This window comes from Phocoena sinus, chromosome 8 (genome assembly GCF_008692025.1).
Source record: "Phocoena sinus isolate mPhoSin1 chromosome 8, mPhoSin1.pri, whole genome shotgun sequence".
In the NCBI taxonomy this organism is placed as follows: Eukaryota; Metazoa; Chordata; class Mammalia; order Artiodactyla; family Phocoenidae; genus Phocoena; species Phocoena sinus.
The window spans coordinates 78,910,116-78,926,603 of NC_045770.1; the positions used below are offsets into that span (position 1 = coordinate 78,910,116).

Consider the following 16,488-nt stretch of genomic DNA (forward strand, 5'->3'; position numbering starts at 1 on the left):
TGATGAAAAATACCAGAATAGTAGCTGCCCTTAGAGGGAATTAGGAGTAGGAATTACCAGCATAACCAAGAGAACTTTCCAGGGTCATAGTAATGATTTCTATCTTTAGTGATTGAGTTACACAGGTGTACACAGTTTTCAAAACTCAGCAAATGTATACTTAACATTTGTCCAATTCATTGTGGGTAGATTTTACATTTAAAAAACTTTAACCAATTATTGAATTCTAGTTAATAATATGCTAAAATAATTAGGGGAAAGTGTACTGATGTTTGCAATTTATTTTTAAGTGTATCAAATATATGATGCATTAATGGATGGTTAGAGAGCTAGATAGATATGTGAAAAAGCAAGTTTAATAAAACATTAATGGAGAATCTTGGTGGTATATATACAGGAGATCATGGTAAATGTCTTTAAACTTTTCTGTATGATTGAATTTTTATAGTAAAATGTGAGGAACAAAACACAACAGCAGAATTCAAATCATTATTATTAAGAAAATTACTTTGTGGAGAACTTAAAGTAACATTGAGAAAAAAACCTGAGCCCTTCAAGCATGCAGAGGAAAAGGACAAAGCTATGAAAATAAGAGAAATAATGCAGAATGTGGAGAACACAAACCCCAAGTTAGGGGAGCATTTAAGAATAAGGGTACGATAAAACTATCAATATTTGTAGGCAATAACCACACTTATTAGAAAATCAATTAAAATTTTAAGAATCAACAAGAGTTGTGCCAATGGCCAGATATGTGCTTTACAAAACAAACAAACAAAAACAAAAAGCTATAGCATTTCCACGTTGATAGTAAACAGTTTAGAAGATATTATGGGGAAAACATTCCATTCATAATATCGATGAAAGAAGTAAAAGGAGGAGGAGAGGAAAAGGGAGGAGGGGGAGAAGCAGAAGAATGAAGACATGAGGATAATTAATATCTAAGAGAGAAAATATGGTGTTAAATGCAAAATGCTATTGCTAGATGGAAAGCTTATAAAGATGTTAATTATTTCCAAATACGTTTTTCAGTTTAGTGCAGTTCCGTTGAGATGGGTGTGTGTGTGTGCAACTAGAAAACATGCAGTGAATTATTTTAAACTTAATCTGAAAGAATAAACAAACATGAACAGACCAAAAAGAGAAAAACAACAGTCGCAACATTTAAAATTTCTACCTAAAAGTGACAAGAGCTGCACTACCAGATATTTTAAATAAAACACTGCAAAGCTATAGTATAAAACAAGATGGTATTAGTTCTGCAATTGATAAATAATTTAATTTAATGAAAATAAGTATAATATTAAACATATCCTTATAGATAAAATAATTTTATATTGCATATTATTACTACTAAAACTATTAAAAACCAATGAAGAATATTTGGTAATAAAGGACTCTTTAGAAGAGAATTTGGCTTTATTAGACAAGCTGACTGGTGATAGTGAGCAGAGCATCTTCCTCTGTGGAGAGACTAAACAGGATCAATACATGGCATAATCAAGAGGTATTGATGTGATGAATCGAGGGTGTAGGATGAACACAGAAGAATGTCGAATGTAAGGTTGGTAAAAGCTAAGATAACTGGTCATTCTTTCCTAGTGCCCTCCTGGTATCTCCAGAAGTGTAAGAATTGACATGTGAGATTCCTCATGTATCTTCACATGCACTTGTGCCTGTCAGAGTGCCCTGAATAGCGTGTGCAGGATTTGACACGTACCACACGTTCATTTCATGATATGGAATAGAAGATCCACCGGCTGTACCTACATAAGCCTTTACTGATCCAGGTGCTCAGCTTGTCGGAGAGATGGGGAAAACAGCTCTTGACAAAATCCTCAAACGTCACTGTCGCTAAGGCATTGATGCTGGCAGCCACGGTGCTACAGGGAGAGAAAAATGAGAACATAGTCCAAGGTAAATAAAGCTGACCGGCCTGCCCTGGTGTCCAGGGCAAATAGACAAGGCAGGGCTCTAGAAAAAAACAGAGACAGACATATGTCCTTATTCTGGCACTTCAGGGGAACTACATGACCTGTCTACTCACTCTTCAAAGCTGTTTCTGTGCTTAATGCTCTTTGATGTCTTCCTCTAACTCCAGTGAAGAAGCTAGGCTTCCATGCTAGAACTCTCACTGATTCCCCTAACAAGACATTAAATGAGTTAGCATGCAGTAGCAGAGAGATTTTGTGTGTGTGTGTGTGTGTGTGTGTGCGCGTGCGTGTGTGTCTGTGTGAAGGTTAAACTTGAGGCAGAAAGTACTGACTATCCTAATCCAGGAATCAGTACAATATGCCATTCATTCATTCATTCACTCATTCATTCATACCATTTATGCCTCTGTTCATTCTGAGTACTAGGCATACAATGGTGAACCAGAAAGACATAGAGCTTACACTCTACTTGGTGACATAGACATTTAACAACCAATTATACAATTGTTATGAAGAAAAATAACAAAGAGCTATGAATTCATGTCTTTCAGAGGCCTAAACCTATATGAAGTTAGGATATTCTTCCCTGAGGAAGTGATGGTTAAGATAGGTACTGAAGGGCTTCCCTGGTGGCGCAGTGGTTGGGAGTCCGCCTGCCGATGCGGGGGATGCGGGTTCGTGCCCCGGTCCGGGAGGATCCCACATGCCACGGAGCGGCTGGGCCCGTGAGCCATGGCCGCTGAGCCTGTGCATCTGGAGCCTGTGCTCTGCAACAGGAGAGGCCACAACAGTGAGAGGCCCGCGTACCGCAAAAAAAAAAAAAAAAGATGGGTACTGAAAGGACCCATGCAAATTCAGAAAAAGATGTTTTAGAACAAAGGGAAAATTACAAGTAAATGCCTACAGGTGGAAAACTTGTTTCATTCAACAACAGGAAGCCCCAGTGTGACTAGCATGCAATTAATAAGGGAGAAAGGGGCAAAGAAAAGACTAGGAAGCAGGCAAAGACCAAAAGCACATAAAAGCTCTGATATTCTCTCTCTGACTTTCCAGAGTTCAGTCTTATAGCCCTAAAACTCGCTTAGTGGACAGAAAACACAAGAAGTTGGAGTTTTCTTTGCAGAATAGCATGAAAGCTTATTAAATTCCTCATCTAGACTGGGAATATTTTAGCTAGTAGAATAGATGTTCCCTATAAGACTCCTCTTCTATCTGTAGATACATGCAAGTCAAATAAGGAAAGGAGATGATCAAATAAAATAAACTTCCATGCTCCTAACATATATGGCTCAAAATCCATCATTTGAAAGTTTCGAACATTAGGGTTAACCCTTGAATCCATTGGGAGAGAGGGAACAAAAAGCTGATTTTGGCCCAGAGGGAGCAGATTTGTTGAACCTTTGTTGGGCTGCTTTTGAGGTCAGACGTATTATCTATATGTCAATTTATCAGATTCTAAAACTGTTACAAGATGGTGAAAATCGTTTTTTCTTTTTTTTCCTATCTCTCAACCACCATCTCTTTACTCTACCCCCCACTCTTGTCTTTCCCTTTCCCTAACCCAACACCCTCCTTAATGTTATAGTAATAGTAATCTCTCTATAATATGTACTGTCCAGTGTCTCTTTCTTGGAATTTTAGAACTTGAGATCAAAAGAATCAACCATTCTCTTATGGAGGAATTAATCTGTTGACAGCTATATTTCTCCATTCTGGAGTCAGCTTTAAGAAAAATAAATAAAGCTCTGTAGGGAGGGACAAAATGAAAGCTAGCGTGTCACCCTACTTGTGTTTGATCCTCTGGTGTTCATCATTTCTGTCCTTAGTTTCCTTGAGATACTAATACCAACACCACAGGACAATATGATTTTATATTACTGATGCAAAATCCTACAAAGAGTATTAGTAAAAATAATTCAACAGAACACTAAATTAAAATTATACCATAAGCAATTTAAAGTCATTATATGAATTAAGAGATGTCGTTATTTTTGAAATGTCAACATATTAATATGCCAAAAGCTAAAAAAGCAAAAAATACTCATTTCAAAAATGCCAATAGTTTACCAAAATTCAATATTTCTCCCTGATAAAAATATTTCTTAAAGTAGAATAAATATATGCATTTTTGTTCTTTTTTATGATTTTATTAGTTTTATATAAATATTTTAAAATGTAAATAAATAATATAGTTTAAACCCAAACCTGAAATCATATTTAATGGTAAAATCCAAGAACAATTCCCTTTAAAGTGCATAACAGGCACTTCCCTGGTGGTGCAGTGGTTAAGAATCCTGGCTGCCAATGCAGGGGACATGGGTTCGAGCCCTGGTCTGGGAAGATCCCACATGCCTCGGAGCAACGAAGCCTGTGCGCCACAACTACTTAGCCTGTGCTCTAGAGCCTGCGAGCCACAACTACTGAGCCCACCTGCCACAATTACTGAAGCCCGTGAGCCTAGACCCCATGCCCCACAACAAGAGAAGCCACTGCAGTGAGAAGGCCACGCACTGCAAGGAAGAGTAGCCCCTGCTCGCCGCAACTAGAGAAAGCCCACACGTAGCAACAAAGACCCAACACAGCCAAAAATAAATAAATATATTTAAAAATAAAATAAAAAGATAAAGTGCGTAACAAAACAAGGATTTCTGTAATCCCTCAATTTTTTATCATTGTTCTCAAAGCATAATTACATAACAGTGAACATAGAAGTGTCACTATTAGAAAAGAAGAGAACTCAAAAGTATTTGCCGGTATTATGATTTGAGTACACCCAAGTTCTATAGAATTAACTGAAAATAATTAGGAAAAATCTGATATCAAGGGAAATTCTGTAAAAGAAATATAATGAATAAATACTAACCTAACATATTTTAAATCAAACTTTAAAGCTTAGTCACTAAAATTATTAGTATTGTCATAACTGTACACAAATAGATCAAAGGAATATAAAAGAAAATCCAGGAAAAGTTCCAAATATATAAAAGAATGTAAGATGTGATAAAGGTAGCATTTCAAGTCAGTGGTGAAAATGTGGCTTTTTACTAAAAAATAATGGGACAACTCTCTACTAACGTAGAAGGAAAATAAGTCAGGAACTCCACTTCAGTTCTTATACCCCATGTATAGTCTAGATGATTTAATAATTTTAACATTTAATAAGGCCATAGACTAGAATGATATCTGGATGATTATTTATAAACATGGAATGGAGAAGCCTTCATAAGAATGATATGAACCCAGAAACCATAATGTAAAAGGATTGATTAATATGAAATAGAAATGCAACATACTCAAAAATACCATGTCTGCTAGAATGAAAACTCTATATCAGGGCAATACTTATGCTAGTCTTGTTCCCTGAAGTATCCCCACTGTCACCAGCTGTGCCTGGCATAATATAAACCTTCTAAAATATTTGTTAGAATAAATGTGTGAAAAATTTTGTACTTAGAATAATGTCTACATTTTGGATATGGATGTTCTTACATTTTGGATATGGATGTGCCTGAGTGTGTTATTGAAGATGGAGAGAATGGATTGCAAAGGATAGATCTGTAAGAATGTACTGCAGCTGAATGAGAAATGCCAGCAGAGAGAGCTGCCTTGTGTGCATGTGATGCGAAACCAGGGGGGCACTTGGCACCAGACAAGGTTGAGAAAATAAACAGAGAGATCTAGTGCAAAGGTGGACCTAGATTTACATATCACCTCTGTAGTTTACTGTCTCACCATGGGTAAGTTATCTACCTTGCTAAATCTTAGTTTCCTTATTTGTAAGCTGATGATAACGAGTAGTTTCGGCCTCATATAATGTGTGACAACTAATGAGCAAATGCATATAAGGCATTCAGCAGGGCAGCTGACACACAGTGAGTACTCAGTAATACTGATAATGACTACCACCATTACCTTTGTCATCCTGGTTGCCTTGCTATCACCATCCTCACCATCATCATCATCAGAACGTTATTGCCAAGTGTAGTCAATACACTAACCTTAGAGTTCCACTGAAGGCACAAGCCACAAAAAGTCCTGGGAGTCCTGGCATTGTGGCAAATAACTCCATGACGAAGTATGGCATCAGCTGAAGAGGGGGCAAAACAAGATGGGATTAGTGGTCTCATCAGCAGTGTCTGAAATGTGGGACCGTATTGTAGCTTTTTAGCAAAAGGAGGTGGGAAAACAAAAGAAAAAACAAAGTAACAATAAAGGAATTTGCCTGGACTATTGTTGTTAAATGCCTACAAATGAGTTTATGATCAATCCAGTTCCATGGACCTGAGATGCAGCTGTAGGGGAGGGGAAGGGATAGGAAAGGGACAGTCATATAAGGAAAATGTTGGATGAACTTTAGAATATTCAGGAACTTTTAACATTTTTTACGTTTGCAATGTGTGCTATTTTCTTGCCTGTTTACCCTTAATGTTAGAAACTAAATCCTAAAAACAAACGCTTAAAACAGGTCTTCAGGGAGTCTAGGTATTATGGTTCTACTCTGGAGCCAGATTTGTGGGAGAGGAGCAGCCACTGGACACAGTGGGACAGTTGTATATGTAGGGGGAGAGGATAGAGATGATAGTTCCTCCTGAGAATATTCTCCGTGAAATGGAGTTTTTAAGGATGGACCAAGAGATTGTCCTACTGAGTAAAATAAATCAGACAGAGAAAGACAAATATAATATGATGCCACTTATATATGGAATCTTAAAATAATGGTACAAATGAACCTATTTACAAAACAGAAGTAGAGTCACAGATGTAGAAAACAAACTTATGATCACCAGGGGGAAAGGAGGAGGAGGGATAAATTGGGAGATTTGGACTGACATATACACACTATTATGTATAAAATAGATAACTAATAGGAACCTACTGTATAGCACAGGGAACTCAATACTCTGTAATGACCTATATTGGAATAGAATCTAAAAAAGAGTGGATATATGTATATGTATAACTGATTCACTTTGCTGTACAGCAGAAACTAACACAACATTGTAAATCAACTATACTCCAATAAAAATTAATTTAAAAAATCATGCTTACTGTAATATATTGGGGTGATATTGTTTAAGCCATAATGAGAAGACATGAGCAGAAGCATTATAGAAATAAGGGTCATTTTGTTCAATCTGAGATTAAAGCATCATTAACCAACGTTGTGATGGATAGAAAAAAAGAATTGAATGGTGGCATTGAAAACCAAAGCTATAGGTTCAAGTCCTCTTCCACTCTCCCCAGCCCTGCCCTGGCCCCAGTCCTTGCCTTCAAGGACAAGATAAGATACCTTCTTTTTACATGTTCACTCCCCAGTATTAGAACCTGATCTGTGATAATATCATCCAAGAGGAGAGGAAAGAAATCAAGTCTTTGGGGTTTGGGAAATACCTAGAGGTCCAGGTCAAAAAAGAGAAAGGCTCAGCATCGATGGCCAGAAACACACTCATTTCAGCTGTTCCCCACTGGTCCCAAGGGAGCACATACCTGGTCTGGTGCTGAGATGATACCAGAAGTCCAGGGATCACAGTCTTTGAAGTGGGAGTACATGATTAAGCCAGAGAAGACAGCACATGCCAGAATGACCCAGAGGCCCAACAAGTTGAAATACAAGGCTCTAGAAAATAACACATGGATCTACTGGTAGACTCTATGTCATATTACAGTGTGGTCAGGGCATTACCAAAGACTCAAGGTAAAATCTGGGGGGCCTTTTTGCTATAAAATAAAATTCTATAGCCTTCAAGAATGTATATATTTTGAAATCAAGTCACTAAGTTATATACCTGAAACTAATACAAGTCGATTATATTTCAATTTTTTAAAATCATTACTTTTTATACTTTTGCATTTCTTTTGTTTGGGCATGTTACAGTTTTAGACTGATTATGAAATTTGAACAAGGTGGATTTTTGATGGGTTTGCTTTTGAAATAGCTTTTCTGCAAAGTTGCAATGTGTAGTGTGAGGTCTATTTCCTTGGATGAAATTTCATGTATCAATCACTCATGTTATATAACTTCAAGTAATTTCCCCCCACTCAATTCATGAAGCTGTCAAAAAGCCAACTTTCATTTTAACATCTTTTATTCCAGAGGAATGATGAGATAAATGTAGAAGTAGACACGTTTTGGAAATATTCGCTTTGGAGGTTAAATCAGATGAAGTTTAAAGTTCAGTTTTTTAAAAGGCAATAGAAGGTATGAAAAACCTAAAGTCATTCTCCCCACATTCTTTGGAGCAATTCTTTTTATTCTACAACAATTCTTTTTATTCTATAACATTCTGTTTAACTTCAGTTTGAGTGCATTTGTAGTATCCTATGGTTATTTTGTATTCATACTGTTCTTTGAAAGTCAAAATATTACACATCTTCTAAATCTCAGGGAAGACTTGAAAGTCAGCTGGCCTCACACTGGATCAGTGAGAGAACAAACAATCTTGCTCTGGAGAGAATTTCAGGGGCAGGGGGCCCAAAGAGCAACAGGAGGCATTTCCTGAGAATGTTTCATTTCATTCAAACAATGTCCAGCCATTGTTTGAAGGGATTCAGATGCACTCACATTCAAATGTAAGGACACATATTCATTTCAAAGCCCCCTAAAAGTCCTGCTGTACAGGTGTACCTGACTTTCAGAAAACCCTTAAATCAAAGTATTCTTATATGAAGCAAATATATTAAATAATCAACCCATCTGGAAATTTTTATTTTACATTATTTACATTAGGAAAGGGTATTATTTCTGAAATTCCTTCCTTGGGATTATTCCAACCATATTTATCTTTGAGTTTTAGCTGTTTGTTTGCTTTTGTTTGAAAAAGGTTGATTTAGACATAGCCTTTGGGGAATACATTTGATACATGAAATGGTCAATATCTGCAAACTGAATTTGCTGTACTCTTACTTCTGCCATTTAGACAAATTCTATTCAAACTTATCTCAGGCCATATCCTGGATAGGCCTCTTTACCTGAAAGGTCACTCCCTGCTCTCTCATTAAATTCTACTCCTTATATGGCTTTACATCTTTATAGCATTTATCCTTATCTGAAATTGTATAATACATTTATTTGTTTATTATCTGTTTACCCCACTTGAACACACACAGGACTATGTCCCCAGAGCACACAATCGTGCTTGCACATAGCAGACATAAGTTATTTTATTTTGTTAAAAATAATTAAATGAATAAATGAAAGATAGAAATTCTTTACAATATGGTTGTACTCTTTACATCATTTCTTTTTTGAAAAAGCATCGGACCTGGAGTCAGAAGACTTTATCCTTAACAACTGTGTGACTTCAGACAAGTCACTAAGACTCTGAGCCAGTTAAATCCTTCGTAAAAAGAGTGTTAACATACCTGCCTTACTTCTTATTATAGGACTAATATGAAGATTGAATGAGTTATACTCCATAAAAATATATAGAGGTTATACAGCCACATGTAGGTTATATAGCTATTATTCAAAACAATTTTAAAAACTCACCAGTCAACTATGGGAAATGAGAAATCAGTGGCAAAATTGTATAATAGAATGTTAAAGCCCTTGTATTTGAACTTATTTTTTTCTTTGGAGATAGACTTTAATTCTCTACGTGGCTAATTCTCCTGTTTGCAACTTAAGCCACTTCATCGATTCATTCGGAAAATATTTATGAAGCATCACTATGTACCAGGTTCTTCCAGGTACTGAGGACATAGCAGTGAGCAACCCAGAGCCCACCTTCATGAAGATGATATTCTGGGATTAGAGGCAAGTAATAATCACCAAAATGAAGTAAATAAACAAGGAGATTTTAGATGCAATAAAAGATATAAAGAAAATAAACAAAGGCAAAGAGAATAGAACATAAGTGACTGGGTGTGGATGTGCTCATCTTAGCTGGGACATGAGACGGTGATGGGAAGGGATGTGGTAACCTGCACCAGCTTCTCCTGCCGTCACAGCATCATCTTCTAACTGCAGTCCTGAAATGTAAACTGAAGTCTAGAAACAAAAGCGTCCAAAGCAGCTTCCAGGGAGCACGTCTAAAATGATTTGGTAAGTGATACTATTCCTAAGTTTGAAGAAGATCTGGTCTAAGATGAAGCTGTCTTTAGTGAGTAATCACCATTCTGGCCATGCAATTAAATGTATCTATAATGGGTCACTTCTGGTTTTAACCTATGGCCACATTCAGTATGAACTTTATGGATGTATTTTCACCTACCTATGATGCAGAGATTTTTCTAAACCCTGATGGAATGTCCTAATTACATCAGGCTCTCAGATAATTGAGCAGAAGTGATGCACGTAATCAACATTCTATAGAGTCTCCTAAATAAGAGTCTGTTGGCAGCTGGCTCTGAGTGGACCCCAGTTGCCCTGGAAGTGTCCTTGAGGCTCCAGTTGCGTGACAAATGAGAGGTCCCACTAGATCCCCACTATAGCAGTCTCCCCTCCAGCTGTGTGCACTTCAACCATGCTGACCATTTGGACTGATTTCTCGCTCCTGAATTGTATCAGCTAAATCAACTAAGATTCTTACAGGGAAGTCTTTTCCAAAGACAGTTTTTATTTTTTCATCTTTCCTTATTCTAACAAAATTCCCATCATAGCTCTGGTCCTTCCATGGGAGTGGGGATGGGTGGAACCAGGAATGGCAGTCCTAAATGCTTAGGAAATTATATATATTTTTTCTTTCATGAGTATCTCTCCTTTTCTGACAGTTTTCATACCCATCAAATACTAATGTAACAAATTCCAAGAAACTATTATGAATGGGTGGCTTAGTTTAAAGCAATCCACTAAACAAGATCTAAAGATACACAAGCACAAGTACACATGCCGGAATATACATATATACACCCCTACACATGCAAACACACACATAAATTCTTATGTATATATGTGTCCATTTATGTGCTTACACATTCAAGCATGACCTTCTTGAAGCATTACTTTGTTCAATAAGTAATCAATATTTAATAAGCACAAAGTACTATTCTTGGCCTCTTGAAAAAATAATGAAAAAAATACATTTCTTAACTTTTAGGTACTATTATAATAATAGGGAGAAATTAGGTATGCTCACAAGAATAAACAGTATAACACAATCACATAAGATTTAAAAAAACCCTTGATTTAACAGAGAATTATTATTTATTTCACCTAATGATTCTTCCCTTATCAGATATCGTCAACTCTAATTTATTTTAACGCAGAATTTTAAATGAATTCTAATTTTAAGTGAATTTTAAGATAAAATGATATTTGATCCTAAATACATTTTTAGTAATTCAACTATTTGTGAAAGTGGTGATCACATGTGTAGAGAGTTTAATATTATTTATTGTAATAGGATATGAATATGTTACTAGTGAATTGATAGAACAGTAGATAATGTTTTCACTTCTTCCTTCTGAGGGTATGTTAACTATGTAAGTAATATATTCCCTTTTGAAATTCAAGTTACGAAATGTTGAACCATATCCATATCCATTATTCTGTCTAAATAAGAAACTATGCATTGGAAGTATTTTATGATCAGTTGTGGAAATATTCATAATGGCTGTTTCTCACTCCAAGAAAAGTTAACGGCATTCTGACAAGTCTGCAGAGGCTGGAACCTTGGGTAGCAGCAATGAGGATGAAATGCCCATTTTCAATGAAATTCTAGCTTATTTCTGCCAGTTTTACAAAAAAAAATAAAAGTGCATAACTTCCTTTGGTCTCCATTCTAGAAGGTGGGATGAATTGCTTGGTTTTAAAAAGCCTTAAGTTGCAACTCTGTGGAGTCCTTCAGAGTAAGCAGACCTGGTAAAACTGGTGACTGGTTATCCGGGCAGGAGTTGGTGCAGCTGAAGCTCTGTTACGACTTGCTTCATTACCTTGGGTTTTCTTCTTTTAACGTCTCCTTGGAAACTTTTACCGTACATCCATCAAAATAAAAATAGTAATTGAAGAGACCACATGCTGGATGGAAATAGTGATGAGGGCCATCTCATCACAGAAACTGTAAGTAAGAAATATGTGCTCCTTCTTTCTGCATTGCTTCCCACAGCACCTAATTTAACCCAGTAATTTCTCAGCAAATGAAAGCAGCAAATGATGGTGAGCAAAGGCAGACAGAAAGATCTAAGTTCAAATCCCAGCACTACCACTTCCTTGTGGAGAACGGAATAGTAATGCCTCCCTCAAAAAATTGTTGAAAGGGTTAAATGAATCTTTGTTTCTTTCTCTCTTTTACGCACACACACAAACACATTTGAAGCATATAAAGCGCAGAGAAAAAACATTGAAATGTTCATTAATAACTCACAGCTTGGCATGTTTTTCTGTTTTGCAAGAGATGCATCGCTGGATGGTCGACTGATTAACTCCATAGATTCCAAGCCATGTAAAAGTTCCTCCCACTGAGATTGTCCAAAAAGTGTGCCTCCTGAGAGGATCTACATCAAAGCTATGAGGCAGAGAGAAGTGAGTGAACAAATACATTCCTCTGATGCCCAAATATTATTTTAGGTGATGAGGTCGTATGGCTAAATCTTTATAAAAGAAAAAGTAGCATTGGACATACTCAAATATATTTAGTCGAGATCCATTTGCTGATTGCTCTAATACATTGTGTAATCCACCAGCATCGGCTGATCCTTGAATGAGAACTGTTAAGAAGCCCACAGTCATGACAACCATCTGAAATGCGTCGGTCCACACCACTGCTTTTAGTCCTCCCTGAAATGAAGAGAATGGATGTGAGTTCTTAAAAATGAAGCCTCAACTCTTCCATTTCTGCACAGCCTCTCTGCTAATGCATCTTTCTTTCTCCCTTTTCTCCCTTTCTTCCCCCTTCTCTCCCTCCTCCCTCCCTCTTTCTCAATCTCTCTCTCTTTCTCTCTCCCTCCCTCCCTCCCTCCCTCCCACCCTCCATCCCTCTCTCTTTCTCTCTCTCCCTCTTTCTTTCTCTATTTCCTTCTTTCTTTCTTTCCTTCTTTCTTCCTTCTTTCTTTCCTTCTTTCTTTCTTTCTTTTCTTTCTTTCTTTCTTTCTTTCTTTCTTTCTTTCTTTCTTTCTTTCTTTCTTTCTTTCTTTCTTCCTTCCTTCCTTCCTCCCTCCCTTCCTTTCTTTCTTTCTTTCATCACTGAGCACCTTTTATGTGCCAGGTTTATTGAGGATGATCACCTGGGACTTGCTTGTACAATTTGAGATTTTATTTTTTGTAAATTTAGTGCAGTGAATAAATTTGGGGAAACTGAGATGGTAGGCTACTGAAAAAGAAGAAAAGAACTAGGAAGGAATGATAGATTCCAGACACTCATGGAGAAAGGTGTTTTAAGAGCTAGAGGATGGTCAAATAATGAGGTGAGCAAACCAGAGTGTCAGGAGGGTGAATCTAACAGTAGATCTCTGGAGACAGTGATTCAGCAATAGGTTAGAGCAGTGGTTATCAAACCTGGATCCTTCTTAGAGTCACTTGGGGAATTTGGAAACAAACAAACAAAAAAACCAGTGACTGAGCCCCATCTGCAGGAATTCTGAATAAATTGAGGTCTGGGCTGGGACCCAGTTCTAAGTGTTTTTACAGCTCCCCAGGTGATTCCAATGTACAATTCTAGTTGGGACTATGTGGGCAAGAAGAAAGGAGGAAAGAAAGAGGCTGCTGGAGAATCCCTTAGGAACATGGCAAAGGTGCCATGAGCAAATTAGGAAAGATTAAATGAAGTGATATATTTTTAAAGTACTTTGAAAATGAATAAGCACTATGTGAATGAAAGGATGTGGTATTTTTAACGTTGAGACATAGAATTACCCCCGGTTACTCCCCCAGAGTGTCAAGAACTTCTGTGAAAAGATGACAGGCATCATCTTTATCTTGAGAAGAAAGAAGACACTGGATTTGTCTCATCATTTCTTGTGTAAAGTTAAAATGCAATTTAAAAATAGACATAAAAGTCCCTTCCACATGTATTGTATTTCTATATTCTGTTCTATTTCCAATTTGAGAAATATTCAATCTCTTACTTCCACCTTCCAAGAGTGGTATTTTGATTTTCTTTAAAGACATTAAGACTTCTAAACCCAAATCACAATATCATATTTTAGTGATATGAAGACCAAATATCAAAGACCTCAGTTTTCAGAGGCTACTTGGCATGGTTTATATGCATAAACTTGAACTTGAGCTAGACCTGGGGCAAGAGAACAAACCACTTCATCACCACTTTAACAAATGTGCTTCAAAAGGCAGATTAAGGTAACTATAAGCTACCATGAAAACTTCTCTGATTCTATGACTCCTTCATACAGCAAGAGACACACACGCCCACACACCACTCATCTACAATCCTGACTGTGCCTTGAGTGTCACTTAGGTATTTTAATCAGTCTGTTGTTTTGGTTCTACTGTTTACCTCCCTAGATTGTAAACTCTTGGATGGCAGGAATCACTTCTTTCTTTTTTTCTTTTTTTTTTAAATCTCTTCCACTGGTTATCTTAGCTAGGCTACACATCCACAGGATTAACAGAGTAAAGAAACTGCTCTATGAGCAAAAGTGTTAGATAAATGAGCCATCAGTTTGGTGAGACATTGAAGCTTGTGTTCCGGCAAGAGGTAGGAGGTGGAACAAAGGTGTGGTGAGAAGAGGTTAGATGGGTTGATTGACTCACAGACCGAAAGATTTCCAACACTACGTTAAGAAGTTTACACTTTATCCTGTGAACAATGGGAAGCAAGGAGAGAATTAGGTCAGTCAAGTGGCCTGAAGAGATGGATGTTTTAAGAAGATTAAGTTAACAGAGGCATGCAGGGTGGAGGGAAACACTGAAATCAATTAAGAGGTAGTACATTTAGTTTATTTTTGTATATTGTGATTATTAAAGTATCCAGACTTGTTTCTGACATCTTTTTGGTTTCTATTTGTTCTACTTTTTCTGTATTTTTTTCTTCTCTTGCTTAAATCGATTGCAGTTTTATTTTGCTTTGTTTTAATTCCCTTTTTCTACTCTGATTGTTTTATTTAAATGAGTCCGCTTGAAATTTTGCCACGAATTTTTCATTTAGAGTCTAAATTTTTAAAATGTCTTAATCCCCAGCAATTCAAGGATTAAAAAAATCTTTAAGGGGTTTCCCTGGTGGCGCAGTGGTTGAGAGTCCGCCTGCCGACGCAGGGGACACGGGTTCGCACCCCGGTCCGGGAAAATCCCACATGCCGCAGAGCGGCTGGGCCCGTGAGCCATGGCCGCTGAGCCTGCACGTCCAGAGCCTGTGCTCCACAACGGGAGAGGCCACAGCAGTGAGAGGCCCGCGTACCGCAAAAAAAAAAAAAAAAAAATCTTTAAGTCTAATTACTCTCTTCCTGATTTACATGCTATTGATGTCCAAATGAAGGTTATTCTTTTTCTTAATCGCAAAATTACATATAATAGTAATCATTATTATTATATTATAAACTATATTATTAGATACTATATAAATTATACCATACTATAAAATTATTGTTGTTTTCATTAAGCAACGGAAATTGTTTGACTAGACTTACTAAATGTTTACTATTTTATTTTCTTATCATTACTTCTTCCATCAAAAATTTGATAATTTTCCTTCTTCCCACAGTATTTCCTCTAGGTTTTTCTCAGGGGACGATATGTTAGAGGTAATTTCTCTCAGTTCTTGACAGTCAGTTTCTGAAAGATAGTTTTGCTAAATACACAATTATAACTGACAATTGTTTTCCTTCAGTGTTTTGAAGATATTATTCCATTGTTTCTGGTTTCCATTACTGTTGCTAAGCAATGCATCTATTTATCCTCCTATGGGAAGTTACTTCAGAGTCACTAATCTGTTACATACGGCCAGACATGTAAGGAATAGGAGACTATTTTTAATTTAGGTAGGAGGAGTATGTCTGGAATAGAATTATGGTAGTGAGAATGGAATGGAAAAAAAATAAGATAAAACTGTAGTGCAAAGAAATGGTGGGATTTGCAAGTATGAAAATAGAGATAAGAGCATTTTTAAATTGTATGTTATCATGATATATGTTAAAAGAGTAAGTGATATGCACACAAGGCCAAAGTACATGGATGGTGCTATGTGATAATATATCAATTACTTTATTTTTCTTTGTAAAGGAGGAAGGAGAATCCAGCTATCTGGGGACCATTGCCACATTCTTACCTGGTTACTTAAAGCCTCCATATATGATACCAATGACTCAGAAGAATAAAGATTTCTATTGCAGGGCATGGCAAATAATAGGTGCTCAATGAACGTTTGTTGAACTAAACCGATTGTAACAATTATATAAATATAATTGCCAATACCACCCAGGTTCCTTGGTTAAAACTGACCATGTGTAAGACCAAATGTTAAATGTAATCCAAACTTATCCATCTATAAGAGACAAAAACAAGTTGTGGAATCTCAGTTTTACAAAATACCAGCCATCCTTGATCGTTCATGCATTTTGTATTCCTCAACCAGTAGACAGTGAAGTATAAATGCTACCTATGTTTTATAATCACTGTTAATGAGCACATATTTTTTTTCTCAGTAGTTGTATATGGTCACCT

The 16,488-nt window shown here is 36.7% G+C and overlaps 1 protein-coding gene across 1 annotated transcript in view; it reads right to left on the reverse strand.

Moving 5' to 3' along the window:
* The window catches only part of SLC5A12 (solute carrier family 5 member 12), a 50,019-nt gene that overhangs the window by 17,524 nt on the left and 16,007 nt on the right, over nt 1–16,488 (reverse strand). The window contains exons 5-9 of the mRNA XM_032641832.1: nt 12,497–12,651; nt 12,239–12,379; nt 7,422–7,551; nt 5,933–6,021; nt 1,771–1,883 (exon numbers count right to left, since the gene is read on the reverse strand). Coding sequence (XP_032497723.1) covers nt 1,771–1,883; nt 5,933–6,021; nt 7,422–7,551; nt 12,239–12,379; nt 12,497–12,651 — 628 coding nt within the window. The remainder of the gene's footprint in view (nt 1–1,770; nt 1,884–5,932; nt 6,022–7,421; nt 7,552–12,238; nt 12,380–12,496; nt 12,652–16,488) is intronic.